At 33.9% G+C, this 19503-nt stretch overlaps 1 protein-coding gene across 2 annotated transcripts; it reads left to right on the forward strand.

Annotated features, from left to right (window-relative positions):
* Nucleotides 1-4965: 4965 nt before the first annotated feature.
* On the forward strand, nt 4966-12261 carry LOC107922570 (GPI ethanolamine phosphate transferase 3). Of its 2 annotated transcripts, XM_016852660.2 has the most exons (18): nt 4966-5591; nt 5678-5767; nt 6104-6223; nt 6311-6394; nt 6881-6958; nt 7270-7395; nt 7479-7556; nt 7885-7920; nt 8017-8072; nt 8803-8950; nt 9211-9652; nt 9740-9831; nt 9975-10521; nt 10671-10806; nt 10950-10991; nt 11216-11378; nt 11821-11904; nt 11999-12261. In XM_016852660.2, exons 1-18 carry the CDS (start codon nt 5205-5207, stop codon nt 12140-12142), a joined length of 2853 nt encoding a protein of 950 aa, XP_016708149.1. In that variant the 5' UTR covers nt 4966-5204; the 3' UTR covers nt 12143-12261. The 2 variants fall into 2 exon arrangements, with proteins under 2 accessions (XP_016708149.1, XP_040943016.1); XM_041087082.1 differs by lacking the exon at nt 11821-11904.
* The last annotated feature ends 7242 nt before the right edge of the window (nt 12262-19503 follow it).

Raw genomic sequence — 19503 nt, forward strand, 5'->3', positions numbered from 1 at the left:
CGCGCCCTCGTGGACGCGTTTTTACTACAGTTGGTCCTGGAAGAAATAATTTCGAGTTGACGTTTTTGAGCAAATAGTTTTAAAAAACGCTTCAAGCAAGATGCTTTATAAGAAGAATTTGTGAAGTCGCGCCCACGTGGACGCGCTTTTGCTACAGTAGGTCCTAAAAAATAATTTTGAGTTGACGTTTCTGAGCAAATAGTATAAAACAACGCTGCAAGCAGCATGCTATTTGAGAAGAATTTGTGAAATCGCGCCCTCGTGGACGCGCTTTTGCTATAGTAGGTCCTGGAAAAATAATTTCGACTTGACGTTTCTGAGCAAATAGTATAAAATCGCTTCTAGCAGATGTTTTATGAGAAGAATTTGTGAAATCGTGCCCATGTGGACTCGCTTTTGCTACAGTAGCATGCTTAGGCTGAGGCTATAAATGTGGCAAAAAATGTTCTGAGATTGCATAAGTCACAGTAGAAACAATTTAGATAGGCTAAGAAGGTTAGAGTTTCAAATATGAGTGAACGTATTAGTACTGTTATTTACTACGATGGTGAGGTTTGCCACACCGAGAATGGTGTTGTTTTTTTTGTTGGAGAATACGGTGCGACTGGTTTTTAGCCAGAACATAGATTTGACAGAACTTCGTAAAAGAATTAGGCGTAAAATTTTTGGAACGATGCCAATGAAGGTTCTGTCTATTACGTATCGATTCTGTTCCTCTGTTGATCCGGTGACATATGACTCGTTTGACATAAAAGGTGCTCGTAGCTTGGAGCCAATGGTGCAGACTCATCTTGCTAGTGGAGCACCTTATATTGAGTTATATGTACAATTTACATCACCAAATGATGTACTTGATACTGGTTTTCGAGATGTATACACGACCCCTGGCTGACATTCGGTTAGCGGGTTAGAAAACACGGAACAAGCCATGTTTGGTAGAGGTGTTGAATGCACATCCCCGCAAGACACTCTATCGGTGGATAAGACATGTACGTCGGTGGCTCGATGTTTGATGCTGAAAATACGTACTGGGGAACGACATCAAGTTCTAGTGGTTGGCAATCTACATCCAATTGGGGACGTTATGAAATGCCCAAAAGAAGGGATGATGTACTCCCTACGACGTCGACCGGTGAGGGGACCTCGTAAGCTGCAGATGATTGTGGGTTAGAAAATGACTCCGATGTGGATTCACCTCGAGAGCCCGGACCCGATGGTGTATAAGTTGGCTTATTTTCTGAACCGGAGCCTATTCCAACAGAACTTGAAGATGCTGAAAGGAGTTCAGATGGAGAAGAAAATCCACGATTTAGAGCATACTCACCTCCAGCCCACATGCATAATGTCTATCGATCTGCAAATCATGCCCTAATCACAATAGTTGAATGTAATTTTAAAAAAATTTATATTTTTACAATTATTAATTGATAATTGTATTAATTGTTAGTAAAATTATCAAATTATATCAAATTATTAATTGTTAGTACCAGTCAAAACATTTTTCCAAATCTAACATTATGTGAATGTAAAATTATTAACTGATAATTGTATTAATGTTAGTAAAATTATCAAATTATATTTAAGTTAAGGGTTAAGGTTTTTAATTTAAGGGTTTAGGGTTTTAAATTTAAGTGCTAGGGTTTTAAGTTAAGGGTTAGTGTTTTTAAGTTAAGGGTTTATGGATTTTAATTTAAGGGTTTAGGGTTTTAATGTTAATGGTTAGGGTTTTTAAGTTAAGGGTTTAGGGTTTTTAAGTTAAGGGGTTAGGGTTTTTAAGTTACAGGTTTAGGGTTTTTAAGTTAAGGGTTTAGGGTTTTAAAGTTAAGGGTTAGGATTTTTAGGTTAAGGGTTTAGGGTTTTTAATTTAAGGGTTTAGGGTTTTTAATTTAAGAGTTAAGGTTTTTAAGTTAAGGGTTTAGGATTTTAAAGTCAAGGGTTAGGGTTTTTAGGTTAAGGGGCTAGGGTTTTTAAGTTAAGGGTTTAGGGTTTTTAGGTTTAGAGTTTAAGTTTTTTTAATTTAAGGGTTAGGGTTAGGGGTAGGGTTTATAGGTTAAGGGTTTAAGGTTTGTCAATTAAATTATGCATTTAATTATAAATTATAAATTTATAAATTTTTAATAAGTTAAGAGTTTAGGGTTTTTAAGTAATAACTCAAAAAAATTTCTATTTTATTACATCAAGAAATATCAAAATATTCAAAATATTTGTACAAATAAATTTAAATACAAAAATCAATGTCTGTGCCCGCGGGATTCAGTGCCATATGGCGGCCGTCGACGGTTACGCGTTGGATTCCTCCTTTGTCCAGCTTCTGGCGGCGGTTGTGGTTCTCCCAGTGGGGATTCTGGTTCTTCCAGTAGGGCATTTGGTTGTCGGAGTTGGGACGATGAGCCACCTTGATAGAATTGTGAATGTGGAGGTGTTTGCATCCCCAACGGCGACGATGTTTGAAACCCATACGGTGGTGGGGATTGGTAGAAAGAAGAGCTCCCCGACGACCTCTCTTGCGATCCCTCGTGCGTTGCTGGCCTATACATCGGTGGTCCACTTGACGTAACAGGAAATGGAGCTGAATCTGGCCATTGGCTCCAACCTACCATAGGACTCGAAAAATGAAACATATAAGGGTTAGGATACATAAAAAGGCTAGGAAATGCACCTGGCATCATCTGAAAAGGCGGTTGCGTGGGTATCATTGGTTGAACTACTGGGTCAGGTGACTGTGTCGGTGCTCTCGTTGGGCCGGGTGAATGTTTGGGTGTCGTTGAGGGGCCAACGTCGTCGTCCTGTCGTCTTGGATTTAAAGGCCCGCGTCTTTCCCTTTGGAGACGTAATTGCCGCTGCCTCTCCTCTGGCGATAGTAAATACGGCTTGCCATGAATCCTAAACCATGGCATGTATTCCAGCAAGCACACTAACTCCGGAATGATGATTGGTTCCATACTAGGTATATAGTCATACACATCTTCCCACATTTGGATGTACTCGGACCAGAATCTCGGCCAATCTGTATTCAATTGGTGAAGGTCGATTTTGTGGTGATCGTCAAACACCTCAGGTTCCACGGGAATCGGTTGTCTACATCTAAATTGCCGTAACACCCTATCTGATTGGTGCATCTCCACAGCCGCATATTTGATCAACGCAACTTTCGCTTGCCAAGCGTTTGGATTTTGTAAGAACTCATCTGGAATTACTGCCCGGATTGCCGGATCCTCGTATGGTATCCATTGAAACTATATGAACATGATAGAAATATTAGTTATATACATAATACTAAATACTAAATACTAAATACCAATCGACTAGCTAATAATGGAAATATCAATTTTATTTAATACTTACATGTGCTTCCGACTGTTGGTCTAATAGAAGCCGTATATCTTCAAGAGAGGTAGGTAATCGAGCATGACTTGCCGGATGGTTCCACCTAATTAAATAAATTTTTAGCATACTTTTATTTTTAAAAATCTACATAATAATTGCAAAATCTAATATAAAATTTACATCGTTATGAGTGGGAATGTATATGGATGGTCCACTCGAGGATGTAGAAATGGAAAGCGAAACCGTGCCCATGACTGCAGTAGTGACAGACAACCTCTGATTTTTTCTTTCCTCAGTCGCGTCGCCCCGCACATCTCCCGATATAACGTTGCCAAGACGGCAGACCCCCAACTCAATTCACCAGCTGCTCTAAAATCAACGAGTTTCAGCAGCCATCTTAGATGTACGCGGCTTCGTGACAAGTCGGACATCAGATAACCTCCAATTAACTGAAGAATGTATGCCCGAGCATATCGGATTCTTTCTATTTCAATTGAATCTTCATCAGGATCCAGGAATGTGTCTCGTAATCAGCCCATCTCGATCTTACCTCCGTCCATTTTCTCCGGAATAACGCCCAAAAGGTCGTAGCACACCGCAAGTCAATCGCTAGATTAGGTAGACCCGGTGACTGGGGACCTGTCCACCGGTAATCCCAATTGCAGACTGACATCTTCCAAAGTGATAGTGCACTCTCCACATGGAAGATGGAATGTGTGCGTCTCGGGTCTCCACCTCTCGATCAACGCACTGATTAGTTTTGGGTCCACCTTGCATCCCCGGCCTACCGTCGCCACGTGCCAAAAACCCACTTCCCGCAGGTAGTTTTCTACCAACGGTGATGGAGGATCATGCATATTCCGGATATTGCATTCCAATATCCGATCTACAGACTTTTATAACAAATAATAAATTAATAATTATCTAAAAATGCATAAATAAAAAATTTTTAAATAATATTTAGAAATTAAATTTAACGTTTACCATTTTCATTTGTTCCACCGATATGTGATGCTTATCAAGACGAATCAATTCTTCGGCCATTACTGAAATCGTACAAATTTTTACGGTTTAAAAAAATTTTAAAAAAATAAATTTTTTTTTAAAATGATTTAAAAATAGGGATTTAAGAGAAATTTAAGAGGAACTTGAGAGCAAATTAAAAATAAATATGGATTTGAGAGAAATTTTGAAGGAATTTGAGAGCAAATTGAGAGGAAATTTAAGAGAGGATTAGTTTGTGAAAAAAAAAGGGTGGGGGTATTTATAGTTTTTTTTGGACCGTTGGGGGGCAACCGTCAAAAAATTGACCGTTACACTGTTCACGCGTGGGGCAAATCGCGTCCACGTCAGCGTGCTTTGCTGACGTGGACACAAATCGCTATTCAGAGGACACAATTTGTTGCCATGTCAGTAAAGCGCGCTCACGTGGCCGCGATTTCCTGGCACGTCCCCTGACATCGCGCTGATGTAGACGCGATTTAGGGGAAAAGAACCCATTCCAGTAAATAATAAAATACCGGGCTCATTTCGATAAATTTAAAAAAAAATTAGGCTTTAATGGTAAATTGCCCCCAAATATGGTATTATCCCAAAGTTATAAACACATTTAATTTTAAAGATCATTTTTCCAAAAATTTGTGTCGCGGAATCTAGTTAACCTAAACGTCTTTAATGGACCTTTGCCCATTTCGCTGCAAATTGTCATCAACGAATATAACTAATTTGGCCATTTTGCCCTTTCCTAGCCACTGCTACCACCCGCTACGGCCGTCGCCTCTCTCTTCCACTTTACAGTGTCCCTCACCATCACTGTTTTCCATTCCTCTAATTTACTTTTAATTCCCAAACCAACCGCGTCAAAAGGGAAAGTAACAATGTGGGGATGGTGGAGATTCGGAAAATGGACGGTCCTGATTATGTTCCTTCACATCATTGCCATTTTGATCTTCACCAAAGGCTTTCTCTTAACCCGAACTGAACTTCCCCACTCCAGCCACTGCTCTGATCTTTCTCAATCTCCTTGCCATTCGTCCCCTTCTTCTTCTTCTTGTTGGACCAAGCCTGCCGTTGACCGTCTCATCATCATTGTTCTCGATGCGCTGCGATTTGATTTCGTTGCTCCAAGTTCCTTTTTTGAGGAAAAACAACCTTGGATGGATAAGCTCAAAGTGTTACAGAGGATGGCTTCAGAGAATCCTTCTTCAGCTAAGATTTTTAAAGCTATTGCTGACCCACCTACTACCAGCTTGCAGCGTCTGAAGGTTCCTTTTCTTTTCGTTTTACAAGTTTCAAAGTTTTTTTTTCATGTAAATAGCATTTCACGGTTTTGTTTTGTTGATTTTATCAGGGATTGACAACAGGGGCGCTCCCTACTTTTATCGATGTTGGGAATAGCTTTGGTGCTCCTGCCATTGTTGAAGACAATTTCATTAATCAGGTTTATTTGATCATTGCTCTTTCTGTTTATGGAAGTGAAAATTTGAAGTGGGTTTGAGTAGAAACTCCAATATTAATTTCTTTTTAGAATTGAAAGTTCTTTTTTTTTGTCCCTCTAAGAAAGGAGAATGTATGCCTTTCCTTTTACATGGAACGATTATGCTGGACTAGTATGACATTTTAGTTCTTTTAAAAAAAAACTGATTATTCTATTATTTTCTACTTTTTTCCCGTTTAGGATGTAAAATCTAAGTAGCAAAGTGGTTACCAAATGAAAAGCTTAATGTTTATTGGTGTTTTTCATTCTAATTTGTTTTACTTATTTATTTATTTTCAGTTGATTCAAAATGGGAAGAGAGTGGTGATGATGGGAGACGATACATGGACACAGTTGTTTCCTAATCATTTTAACAAATCCTATCCATATCCTTCTTTTAATGTTAAGGATCTCAACACGGTATGCCATGTTTTTAACTGCAATTCATCAAAAGTGACTCTGTCTTTAAATGGTTGCGATAAATGATGTCAATGTTGTTTTATTCAGGTAGATAATGGATGCATTGAACACCTACTTCCATCATTATATCAACAAGACTGGGATGTACTTATTGCGCACTTTCTTGGAGTGGTATGATTAACATGGTTTATTTCAAGTTGAGAAAGTTTAGATAAATATTCGGTTAGTTAACTATTCAGGGTTATTTTCTTTTGGAGCCTGAAGCTGAATATGAATATTGAGGGACTTCTTTATTAGATGTTATGCTAATTATTACTAATTCTTTGGTGGAATTGTTTTCCTCTTCCTTATTGCCTCTTCACCTAGGTGTTATGCTACTTTTATTGAAATCTAATTTTACCTTAAAATTGGAACATGCCCTGAAGAAAAAAAAAACTATCTAAACTTATTCCCTTTACCTTGTTTAGTGTAAATGTATCAATTGATATGTTCTCACCGCGTGCTGCAAAGTTCGGTTAACTGATTTAAAGTTATTGTGGATGATTCTTATGTTTCTAAAATTACACGAGGTTTCTAAGATTTTGCATACGGCTACTCTCCCCCCAATGATCAAAATGGCAATGATCTCCACCATCTTATGGACTTCTGTTTGGTCAGGATCATGCAGGCCATATCCATGGTGTTGATTCCACTCCAATGATCGAAAAACTGGAGCAGTACAACGCAGTTTTAGAGGTAATTTCTTGAAGAAATACAGTTGTTGCTTTCAACATCTTTACTGTTCTGCTTCCATGGATTCTCCATCATTTTTTCTCTTCTATAATGAATTTTTACTATTTTCACTGACTTTTTAAGAAATAAACAGCCCCAACCAAACCTACCTGTTTCGCAAAATTTTCTATGGAGAACTTATTTTTGCAATTTAGTCTTCTGGTGGCTTGACATGGAAAATATCTTGTAGAACTCATGTTGTATTTACTTCTATTTTTATCCTTCTGTTGCTTCCTAAGAGACCATTTAACTTTTATGTCTCTGCCTGAATTCAGAAAGTAATTAAAGAGCTCCAGAACCAGTCTGGACCTGGCAAGTTACATGAGAATAGTTTACTTCTTGTAATGGGTGATCATGGACAAACCTTAAACGGGGATCATGGAGGAGGAAGTCCTGAGGAGGTATGATGCTTATATTCTGATCTACGACATAGAAATTTAATTTTATTATTTGTTTTTTCAGTCTTATTTGTTTTATTATGCAGGTTGAAACATCAATATTTGCTATGAGTTTTAAAGATTTGCCTTCCCTGCCATCTGAATTTGATTCTTCATCTTGTGAGGTAGACTTGTCATTTCCCCACTCTTTCAATATATGTTGGCGGCTTCTAGGAGGAATAGAGATTTTCTTTCTCTTAGGCTGCTTTTGTGTGCCTTTGTTGATAACAGTGGAGAAAGAGAAGGAAAAGAGCCTCAATACATTAACATTAGAGAAAACTTTAACTGTAATTTTTTATCAGGTGCCTTGATTATAATTTTATATTAGGGTTCCGTATGCTTATTTGGGGGACAAATTTTCGTCAGATGGTAACGAGTTTATAAAATTTTATTTAGCATTCTCATGAGCCAGAAATTTTTTTTCTTTTCTCATATTTTTTCCTTTTGTTGCAGCCTAGCAAAAATATATGTATCAGCTCCATCCCACAGGTTGGAATAGTCTTTTACTATTTGTAATCCCTAATCACTTTCCTTTGTGTGTTTTCTTCATTTAAAACAAGTTTTAAGTCATATCATCTGTTGCAGCTTGATTTTGCAGTAACAGTATCGTCACTGCTTGGTGTCCCCTTTCCGTTTGGAAGGTGCCGTGTAAGCATCCTTTCAATTACATTTTTTACTATGTTCAGCATGCATCATTTCATTTCTTGGACTTATTTTGAAGTCATTTTGTATATCTGCTAAATAAATGAAGCATGTTCGTTGCATTGGGGGGTTGGACTAATACTATTTAAACTATCCTTGGGATTGACCCCTAAAAGGCTAGGTGTTTTTTCCTCTTCCATATGATCTTCATTGGCATATCTGCGCGTTAGTAGGATACACATCTGATTTTTAATTTTCAATTGGGTAATTAACTAAATTCAAATGTCAATTTTTCATACTTCAAATTTCAGGGAAAAGCTGTTACTCATCCCATCATAAAAATTACAGGAAATATTTTTTTTTGAAGCAGTTGCCTTTAACTTTTCCCCTTCACAGCCTGTGGTTTTTATCATTGCACAAAACAGTCACTTGGAGTAGAATGAAAGTGCCCTTTAGTTCAACAAACTCCCATGTACCAAGACGCTGCCTTCTCACCCCACCTTTTTCCCCCTTAAGAGATTGTTTTTGATGGTGGCTCTTTATGCGGTTTAGAATTTATAGTCTTCAAGAGCTGTGAAGTCTCTGTATGTCTAAATTCATGCCTTAATTTTTGGTTTATATTTTACTGACTTTAAGTATGTCCTCTGCATTGAGAGTTGTAATGCTCTTTTCACTTTTCATATTTCCATGAAAAATGTCATGCTATTGACCTCCCTGCTCTTTTTGCAGCATCGGGCGTGTTAATCCTGAGTTATATGCTTTAGCTGTTTGTACATGGAACTTGGATGACGATAAGACATGGAACAACCAGGATCAAACAAAGTTGGAAGAATGGTTGCAAAATTATGCTAATGTCCTCTGCATCAATTCATGGCAGGTATTTTTTTTTGCTTTGATCTTGGTTCCTGGCTTATAGATATCAACCACAATGAGAACTTTGTAGACTATACTTTGTCTTTAAAGAGGTACAAATACAATAGTTAACAACCATGCATTGCCTGGTAAGATAACATTGGCTAGCAGTAATAAAGGTATCAGACTAGACATAGCTGCAGGTATAGCAAGGTATATTATTTGTTTGAAGCACCCTCGTACTCACTATTTGTTTCGATTCTCATACTAATTCTTTTCTTATAGGTGAAAAGATATATTGATGTTTATTCAGCTTCATCAGTCATCGGATTTTCCTCTGAAGACCTATTCCGTATATCAGATTTATACTCTAAAGCAGATGAGAATTGGTCATATACTAAGAATTTATCGTCGTACAAAAATGGAAGTTCCAACACATCATTGCCAGTTCTCAAAAGGCAAATAGTTGCCTATTCTAATTTTCTTTCTTATGTTGCTGAGCTGGCTCGTTCCAAGTGGACTGAGTTTAATTTAAAGATGATGGGCACCGGCATTGGGATTATGTTATTATCTTTATATTGTCATACCCTCGCCATTAAGAAGCTGAATAAGTCCTATGGTGTCTCTCTTCTGTCATCCAGAGATTCTGGAATTTCCTTTGGGTTAATGCTTACTTTCTTTATGGTACTGATACGTGCAGGGAGTCTACTTTCAAATAGTTATATTTGTAAGTTCCTGAACCTGATATTTGATGCAAGCGTCTTTTAGTCATTGTTGCTGACAGTCCCACTATTTTATTCTTCCTTGAGATCAGTGAAAGAAGGGAAAGCTGCAAATTTCCTCTTGGCCACTACTGGCATCATGACATTACGTTATTCTTTCATGAAGAACAAGATGCTAATTGAAGTGAGTGTAGGTCTCCTTGAGTCTAAATACTCCCCCCCCCTTGCTCTTTTGGGTCCGTCTTTTACCTGTGCTGTAAATCAGTAACACATTAATTTAAGTAAATTATCCTTTATGCTGCTAATTATGTCTTGAATGTATGCCAGGCAGCTATATTTCTTCTTTTGACATTCATTTTTAGGATTGCTATTGAAGTTGGTCTTTACAAGCAAGCTGCCACTTCTCAATTCATGAGTTCATCCTCTTCATGGATGCTTGGGATTTCTATAAGCCAATCATTGTGGACATATATGGCTGAGATTATGCCGATTCTTGCATTGATCGTTTTAGGTTACTTTTTATACAAGTCCATTTCTAGCTGCTGTTGGGGAATTCCAAAATATGTTATCATGGGAACAATTTTATGCTATTTTCTCGTAGCATTGCATTGGATTTCTGAAAGCAACATATTGGATCTGGCCCATTTTCTTAAAGGATTTGGAAAAAATTGCATCCCTCGGACAGTTTATGCTATCACACTTGTTCAGCTGTCACTGTTGGCAATTGTTCCAATGTTCTGCAAGGAGGAAACTTCAAATTGCAGAGGAAGCTTGTTTGTTAAAATGATGTCTATTTTATCTGCATGTAGTTCAACAATTATTATTCTCCAAGGAAAGCAAGGTGCATTGGTTGCATTAGGATCCTTGTTAGCAGGTAATTTTCCTTGTATTTACTTTGGCAGCACATATGATCTTGATTTCCTTTTCTTACCAGGCTATAGAGTTCTATTTTGCTAGATAAATATTGTCAGATTGTTGGTTTTAATGACCTTTGAACTTACGTGTTAGCATTTCTTTTTACAGGTTATTGCATGATGAGGCTTCAAGGCATAGAACAACATACCGTCAGTGGAACTGCAGGAATTTCAATTTTGGACCCTCTTCCTGTTTTGCAGTGGAGTCTGTTAGCTGTGTGTCTGCTTTTTGCAAGTGGTCACTGGTAAGATGCCTGTAATTCCTTGTGTGGTCCATTGCATTCTGACTTTTACTCACTGTGTGTTTAAGGTGTATCCATGCAAAGAGCTTTTACAGTTTTATTAGCAGATGCAACTATTTCTGAATCTGCCCTAAATCTTTCTTCAGGTGTGCTTTTGATGGCCTGCGATATGGTGCTGCATTTGTCGGGTAAGTCTTTTGGTATGTGTGTGAATTTTTGTATCTTCTATTCCAAATTAACTTTCCAAAAGAATCAACTGGGCTTCAATGCTCACATTTATCCTTCTTGATCCCAAAATTAATTAGTGGATGTTTTTCCCTTGAACAACAGAATTTTCTCTAATAGAGTTTTGCAACAATGTATTGCTTATTGACCCAACAGATGTACCTAGTGACCCTTGTTTGATTTTCAGGTTTGACGAGTTCATTCTCATACCACAAGCAATCCTCCTTACAATTGATACATTCGGATTTTCTCACATCCTTTCTGTATTTGGACTACCTCTTTTTGTTGCATTCCCACCTTCATTCAATCAGACCGAGCACAAAAGTCTCTTTCCTATAAAGTTATTTTGGGTAAGTTTTTTACTAGGATATCTATTTTCCTATGATGTGTTTGGCATATGAGATCATGGATAGGATGCAATGAGACAGACTGATGAGTGAATTCCTTTTATTTTAGTATCTCGTTTTGTTGTATGCAAAATGGAAGTGTTCTTGTCTTATTTTGCATAACCTTCTCTCAAAATTATTTAAGCTTACACCTTTGCTCGGATAGTCTTCTCTAATTTGATTGCTAATTCAATTATTTCTTTCTCCTAAAATTCTAGAGACAGGCAAATATAGTATTAAATTATAGTTATAGTAGTTCATTGTATCTCATGTACGTTGATTGACTCAAATCAGATATGTGTTTCCTGATCTGTTATAATGATTCTTTTTAGTATGATTAGTTTCAATTTAATGTTAGCTTTCGTAATGAGAAAGATATGCTAGTAATGATTCATCGTTGTTTTAGATATTTATGGTGTATGGACTCATTACGGCTATTACTGCCGCTGCTACTATACTATGTGTCACCATCCAACGGCGGCATTTAATGGTACAGTAATCTTTCCATGGTAACTTTGTATGGGTTGAATATGAATCCAGCCATATTTGAGCGCCACTAAAACCTGCCTTTTCTTCACTTGCAGGTATGGGGATTATTTGCACCCAAGTTTGTTTTTGATGTGGTGGGGCTTATCCTTACTGATCTCCTCATTTTTGTGGCATCCATTTACTACTTTAATGGACTAGAGGATCGTATTGGCAATGCCGAATTGAGGAGGCTCTGGTAGATTCATTTAGCAGATAAATAATGAGTATATGACATAGAAAATATTGCTCAGAAATATGCCAAATCAAAAATTTTGCAGGATATCATTTGTAGTAGAAAGCATTGGGAGTTTTTTTTTTTTTTTTTATTTGGCCAAAAGTATTTCATGTATTAAACTGAAAAAATACAACCATATAGAACTGTCAAACATGTCAGACTCAAAAATCCTAGAATAGAGCCTATGAGAATTATAAACAAATCCCAAGAACTATCTAGGAAGAAAGCAGGTTGAGAGCGATATCAAGGGGGGCTGGAAGTCCATCCTTGTCCAAGATAACTCATCCACAGCAGCCTTTATCCTAGGAATGCACCGTTGAACTTGAATCTCTTAAGGTTACCACTTAAAATGACTTCACAACCCATTTTCCACGGACCCCAGCAAGTATATAACATTACATCACCTTCATCCCCCAAGTATTGACACGACTTAGCTAAATTAAGAAACCAAGAAACAATGTTTGTAAGCTCTCGTCTTTCAATCTTCAAACCAGATTTGCCTTACCCATTCACACCCCGGAACCGTATGTTCAATACTCTCCTCCATGCATTGCATATACCACAAATAGGAGAATAATAATGACACTTCTTTTCCATAGATTAACACTAGTAGGCAAAACATTGCATTGCTTCTTATCAATGATAGCTGAAGATGCTTTTATTCCTCCAATGTTTTGTATCGTGATTAGTTTATCTATCTCATCTCTATCCCCACCTTGATTCTTGAAATAGCATCTTTCACATCATTGTCAATCCAGTGTTCCATTTTTGATAAATCCCAATTCCCTTCTTCAGTAATAAGTTTAGCTACTTTAGAAGGCAACTGTGACTAATCTTTAGCATTTTCAATTCCAATAACCTATCGATCCTCCCCGTTCATAATTTGCCAAATCAAGGTCTCGTTAAGAAAAAAATTCCCCTCCATTTGACTACCCTAAGTACCTTTATTAACCTCTAATAAGGACCCAGTAGGATAATACAAGCCCTTTAAAATCCTCACCCATAATGCATTTGGTTCTTGAATCATCCATTATACAACCTATCATTCATCGTCGCCGACCATTATAACCGACAACCGTCACTCACAAAACGCTGAGCTCATAGCTACAATGTTGTAATATATTGAATGACTAATTGTACAAAATAGGATGAATAATTCTTGGTACAATATCATACTTCGAACCTTGTTTCCAATTCCTAGTCCCAACAACAACTGCCATGATTGCTATGCACCATATGATTTGTGTATTGTAATTTATGTTGATCTTATTGCTATGTTGTTAGTAGTCACCAACTGTTGTCCCCCTACTCCTTGGGAAAATATTGTGGTATCAATTTTTCTCTATTCCATAATTTTAAAGCTAATTAATCTTAGTTAAAATAATAATAAGTCTAACAACTCCAAAATTTGAATTGGACTTTTTAAAAAAATGTAATGTGTACCAAACACTTAATAGTGTGTTTTTTTTATGGATATAGATATGAAAATCAATTTTAATGTTATTGTGACTCTAATACCATAGAGTTTTTTTCAGTATTACTTAATATTAATTCTTCCTGAGGCAAAAATTAAATATTTTGACTGTAACATATGGGAGTTGGAGTTAGGATGGCTTATTTTTATATATTTGTATTAAGAATCGAAATTACGTAATTTTATGGTTTTATGAATTTAAGAATATATTTTTACTAATATATTTTATTTGGATATTGTTTTTTCATTCTCGAAATTATTATTTTATATTGTTATAAGTAAATTTTTTATCAAGAGAAATATAATTTAAAATTAATTTTATTAGTAATGTTATTAGTATTACACAATAAATCATGTTTATCATTTGTGACAACTATACCACTACTTATCATATTATTAATGCTCCTTTTAGATAAGCAATGAAATTAAATTCGGTAAGATTAAAAATAATAGTGGCAGTGAAATTAATTACTATAGCAATTAAATTGAATTTTGTAGTGGCGAGTATGTATTTTGATTCAAACACAAGTGTTGAAGTAAGAATAAAAATAACCATTAAGGATATTAACTTCTGTATGCAAAATAAATATTTAAAAATTATATCTCATATTAAATAATAAAAAATATATTAAATTTTATTTATGTTAAATAATTATTTTTATCAATTAAATTTGAATTTTTTTATTATAATATATTTATTTGTTTATGATTAATTCATATAAATTTTGTAATAATAAATTTTATATATTTACTAAATTATTTTAAAACTCAAAATTAAAACATGAAAAGCCCATTTATAAATATTAGAATTTTTATCACACATGTATTGATTTGTCGCAATTCGTTGTAGTAGATTAAACCACTTTCTATACTTAATGATCTCGTTAGAACGCAATTTCATTAGGTTTTTATTTAGTTTTTACTTTCAGCACTTAGGAAATAAAATGAGCAATTCTGGCATTTTATGACCTTGTGGGTTGGAGTCGGCCTAAAGGTAGACTAATATGTTAGCTGAGTGTGCAGAATATCTCTTAACAAAAAAGAGACAGTGGGCTGCTCCTGATGTTGCAACACGGAGCTAGGATGTCGCAACATAGCAAGCAGAAGACCCAAAGAGTAGTCTGCCAAGGATGTTGTGACACAGGACAGAGAGTTTCGCAACACAACCCATTGAAGACATGCCCAAAGACGTATATCGCCATCAATATCGCAACATAAACCATAGAGTGTCGTGACATCGACGCAATATGGCCACTTAATGAAGTCGAGGTGTTTTCGTCCGCACAACGTACTTTAAGGAAGATTAGTCAGCCATTTTAGGTCAAGGATGAGTTGCTAACCCTATGCCTATAAATAGGATTGCTCTGAACAGTTTATGGGACCTTTTTCCTCCCATTTAATTTTACTTTCATTCGCAGTTTAAGTTTTTACTTGTAATTTTATTTCAGTTCTTGTTTTGTTCTTCGAGAGATCTCAATTGTAGATTCATCAGACTCATTACGGATTGCTATTCGCACTTCAATATTTATATATATCAGGACCTTTCTCATCTTTACTTTTGATTTTTCAAATGTCTATATTTCAATTCTATTCTATTGTATGCATTAGATCCATGAGGAACTAATTAGTTAAGGAGACTAACGAGTGGAGGTGGGAGTAGTTGACGCCTATGTAGAGTTTCTTAGCAGATCAGTTGGTTGGGAAAGAAAGAACTTAAACCCTAGAATTGACGACCCTAGAAAGTGATAACCCAAAATCGATATGGTATACCGTGAAAACCTTACCCCAACCCGGCTAGACTTGTGACATCGAGGGATAAGTAGTGCTTGTCAACTCATTAGGTTAGTGGAAGGCCGAGAGACCCTACTAGGTTAATGACTAGCTGATTGAATAGAACTCGCAATAGGAGTTAACTGTGAATACTGAAAACGAGTTAGTCTTTTGTCTTTAGATCTGAAAAAATTCTATAATCTATTATGTCGTTATTTTATTCTTTTATAAAATTCCTTTTCATTATCAATTTATGAAATATTGTAATTTAATTTAATTAAAATACTAATTAGACATGTTAGCGTAGAAGTTAATTTTAGTTTAGTCTAGTTTCCTTTGGGTACGATCCTCGAAGTACTTCCAGTACTTCGTTATACAATCTATTTTGTAGTAGTATTCTCATTTCCGACGTTGACACTTCGAGAGGCGGTCATGTATGCGTGTCGAACTACATATTTAGAATACATATCTTAGTTTAAAAATAACATAAAATAAATAATAAAACTTATGGTCTGAAACTAATTAATAATAACACATGAAATATGTACAATATTAAAATGAGAAAAAAATAGATTAAATTGTGAGTAAAATAAAATTTAAACACATAAATAAATCATATTAAAAATACTAAATGCACTACAATTGTTTATCTTGATATTGTCATCAACCTTGGGTTAGTGTCGAGTTACCTAGTGACACCAACTCAATCAACAACATTATCGCACGCGTTTATTTTTTATAAATTAAAATTAAATAATATGTAACTAGAAATTCTATCACACGCATATGTGTGGAAATCACGTATTTAGAACACAGAGGTGTGTCATACAATAAAAAAATGAAACGTTTGGTTTGAAACTAATTAATAATATTAACATATGGAATATATATGATATTCATATATTTAAAACAGAGATGGGTGTTTAAAAATATCATACAATTGATTGAGAAAATAAAATGTGCATAATAAAATTAAAACGTATAAAAAATTAAAATAAAGTTTTGGTTAAGTGGTGAATTTAAGGTTTTATCATTGTCGTTAGAGGGGTCCAAATCCTTCCATGTGCATATTTTTTTATTGTTTTTAAATAAAAAAGACTAAGTGCCTTAAAATAATCTTATTTTAAATACAAAAGAACATTCTTATAATTTTTCTAACTGAGTTGTTGTCTAATTGACTCGTGACACCAACCTGACTAGGTTGGTCCTATTGATAGTACAGAAAATGGGTCTGTCATCTTGTTTGAGATAGTTTTATCCCATTGAATAGTCATTCTAATATATGAAGCACATAATATATGAAATGGATCACAAAGTATTTGAACTATGATTCATACTTAATATTCAAATCTCGTGGCCAGACTAAAAAAATTCAAAGAAGAATTATATTATTTATAAATCGAAAGATTTTTTATTCTTTCAAGCTCTCATTTAGTTTATGCTTATTTTGATCAAAGGACAAATATTTGTTTTTTTTTTCTTTTTATTTATTATATCTATTTTATTTATTGAATAAGTGCTGATCAAATGGTTCTTACTTAAAGAATCTTTAAACTTAATTTGAAGGTTTTATTGAATTGATCGTGGTTCTAGTATAAATATGAAGTTCCAATTGATTCATAGGGTATTACCAATAGAATTCCTATTAGAAAGATAGAAAACAAGAGTAAAGCCACAAAGAACAAATCAAAGAAAGAAAAAGAAATAAGTAGGTAAAAAGAAGATTCAAAAGGCCAGACTAGATTGGTGTCACGAGTCTTATTATTTAATACAAAGAATAATTCAGTCAATAAAATTATTAAAATATCCTTACATTATTTAAATAAATTTTATTATTACAAGGGTACTTTTTCCCTTTTCTTATTTTTTAAAAACTAATCAAAATTACAAATATTAACATTTGAACCATGCCACTAATAGTTATAAATTTTTTATCACTTTAACCATAACTTTATTTTGATATTTTTTATGCATTTTAATGTAATTACACCAATTACTTCACTCACATTGTTGGTATATTTATATATATATATATATCTAATTTTTTTTACATAGATAGCTATATTTTTAGTTAGTCGTTTTGTAAATTAACATTTGAGTTGGTGACCCGTTTAAAAGTGACACCAACTCAATTATAAAATTACAGACATACCCCTTCTTTTAAACTATAATTAATATTATTATGATGCCACTTTTTCCTTTTACATCATTTATAGTTATATTAAACATTTTACTAAATTGATGTCACTTTTAACTGGATCACTAACAAAATTATAAAATATCTATTTTTTTTATAATTTTATATTATTCTAAATAAAATAATTAAAAACTACAAATTTATTATCACTCCATATATATTTATTATTAAATAACTTTTAAACACCACATATAGAAGATTACAGAATCTAGTAGAATTGAAACAAGATGAAAGGACACAAAAATCAAATGAGGAGCTTTGACCTCACGTGAAAATAAGGAGGTGCAAGATGATAAGATTTCCATCGTCATTCTTTTATTGTTTTCCAAACAGTCTTTTCAGAGAATAAATATGAATATACCCATCTAATCCATCTTATATTATTTTTATTAATTAATTAAAATTTAAAGTTTTTATATATTTAAAATTTAATTCTTATATTTTTTAAATTTAAAAATTGGCCCTAATTGTTAATACTGTTAAATTTTTTTATTAAATTTATTAGTCTGACATTTTAAAATTTTAAAAAGTACTCACTCAAATAATCATGTGAAAAAATAGTATTATAGTGTACCTAAATTTAACAAAAGTTTTAACGATGAGTATACATCAATATTTTAATTAGAATACAATATTTAGACTAATTAATGGAATTATAACAGTCAAGGTAACAAATTATGTCAAAATTAAGGTATAAAGATTAAAGCTCAAATTTGAGCATAGTATAGAGACTGAAATTGAAATTTGATAATTAAATAAAATCTAAAAGATAGGACCATAATTGAATTTAACCATTATTGTTAATAATGTAAAAAAGAAATGATAGGTGTCAAAAATGGAGGGACCATAGTTGCAGTTTAACCATTATTATTAAAGTTAAGAGAGAGGGGGGGACAGGTGTCAAAGAATGAAGGCCTTAGGGCCTTCTTCTTATATGTAGTAGTATAGATATCATTATACATTTAATATAGATTTTATTTATTTGAATAATTGTTAATTTTGTAATTTTTTATACATATATAACTATTGTATATTCAGAATTAACATTTTTTAAATTTATTTCACTTTATAATTTCATATAAAAAATAATTATTAATTGCTTTTTCTATTAATAAATTATGAAATGTTTATAAATACATTTTCATAAAGCAAATAATTATCATTTATTATATTATATTTTTATTTTAAGTAATATCATATAAAATATATAAATTGATTTCAGATTGGAATTGTGAGTTTTCGTGGACTTAAATTGTAATGGTTTAAGCCAAGGACCTGAGAACAATGGTAGCTTGCATATTGATCAAACACTCCATAGCTGTTAGGAAGAAACCCATGATAGAAGATGTGTTTTCAGTCCAACAAAACAAACCCATTTTAAAGGCCATTCACAACCACAAACCTCTAAAATTATAATCTTATTAAAGTATTGCTTTATTTTTAAGATGGATTGAAGAGTTTAAAAATGAACTCACAAATAATAGGGACAACACAAATGGATATACAAACACAGTGATCTAATGATTAATACACAATGAAAAGTTTCATCGCAACAATAATATTAAAATTCAAGACTCGCACATACCTATATGTGCCATAATCTAAGACAATGCAATCTCAATAACTACACATATAACTGCATTACATGTTGGAACATTTTCAAATATTTATAGTGTTTCAATAATTATAAATGAATAGGTGTAATTAATCAAAAGATTATATCATTTGATTTTTTTGTAAAATAATTATAGTATTAAATGAACAATTATGGGTGGTAATTTTCAACGATGGCAGAAAAATATGCACTTCTTATTATCAACTTTGAAGATTGCTTATGTTTTGGATACTCTAAGACCTGAAGAGAATGAAAATGAATCTGTTGCTG

This window comes from Gossypium hirsutum, chromosome D01, assembly GCF_007990345.1.
Source record: "Gossypium hirsutum isolate 1008001.06 chromosome D01, Gossypium_hirsutum_v2.1, whole genome shotgun sequence".
In the NCBI taxonomy this organism is placed as follows: domain Eukaryota; kingdom Viridiplantae; phylum Streptophyta; class Magnoliopsida; order Malvales; family Malvaceae; genus Gossypium; species Gossypium hirsutum.

What these genes read in the sequence shown, in the direction of transcription:
- LOC107922570 (XM_016852660.2), top strand. Translation starts at nt 5,205, where the DNA reads ATGTGGGGATGGTGGAGATTCGGAAAATGGACGGTCCTGATTATGTTC. An exon ending in ATGTTAAGGATCTCAACACG is followed by an intron (nt 6,224 to 6,310) that starts GTATGCCATGTT and finishes TGTTTTATTCAG; the next exon opens with GTAGATAATGGATGCATTGA. An exon ending in TTCCTATAAAGTTATTTTGG is followed by an intron (nt 11,379 to 11,820) that starts GTAAGTTTTTTA and finishes TCGTTGTTTTAG; the next exon opens with ATATTTATGGTGTATGGACT.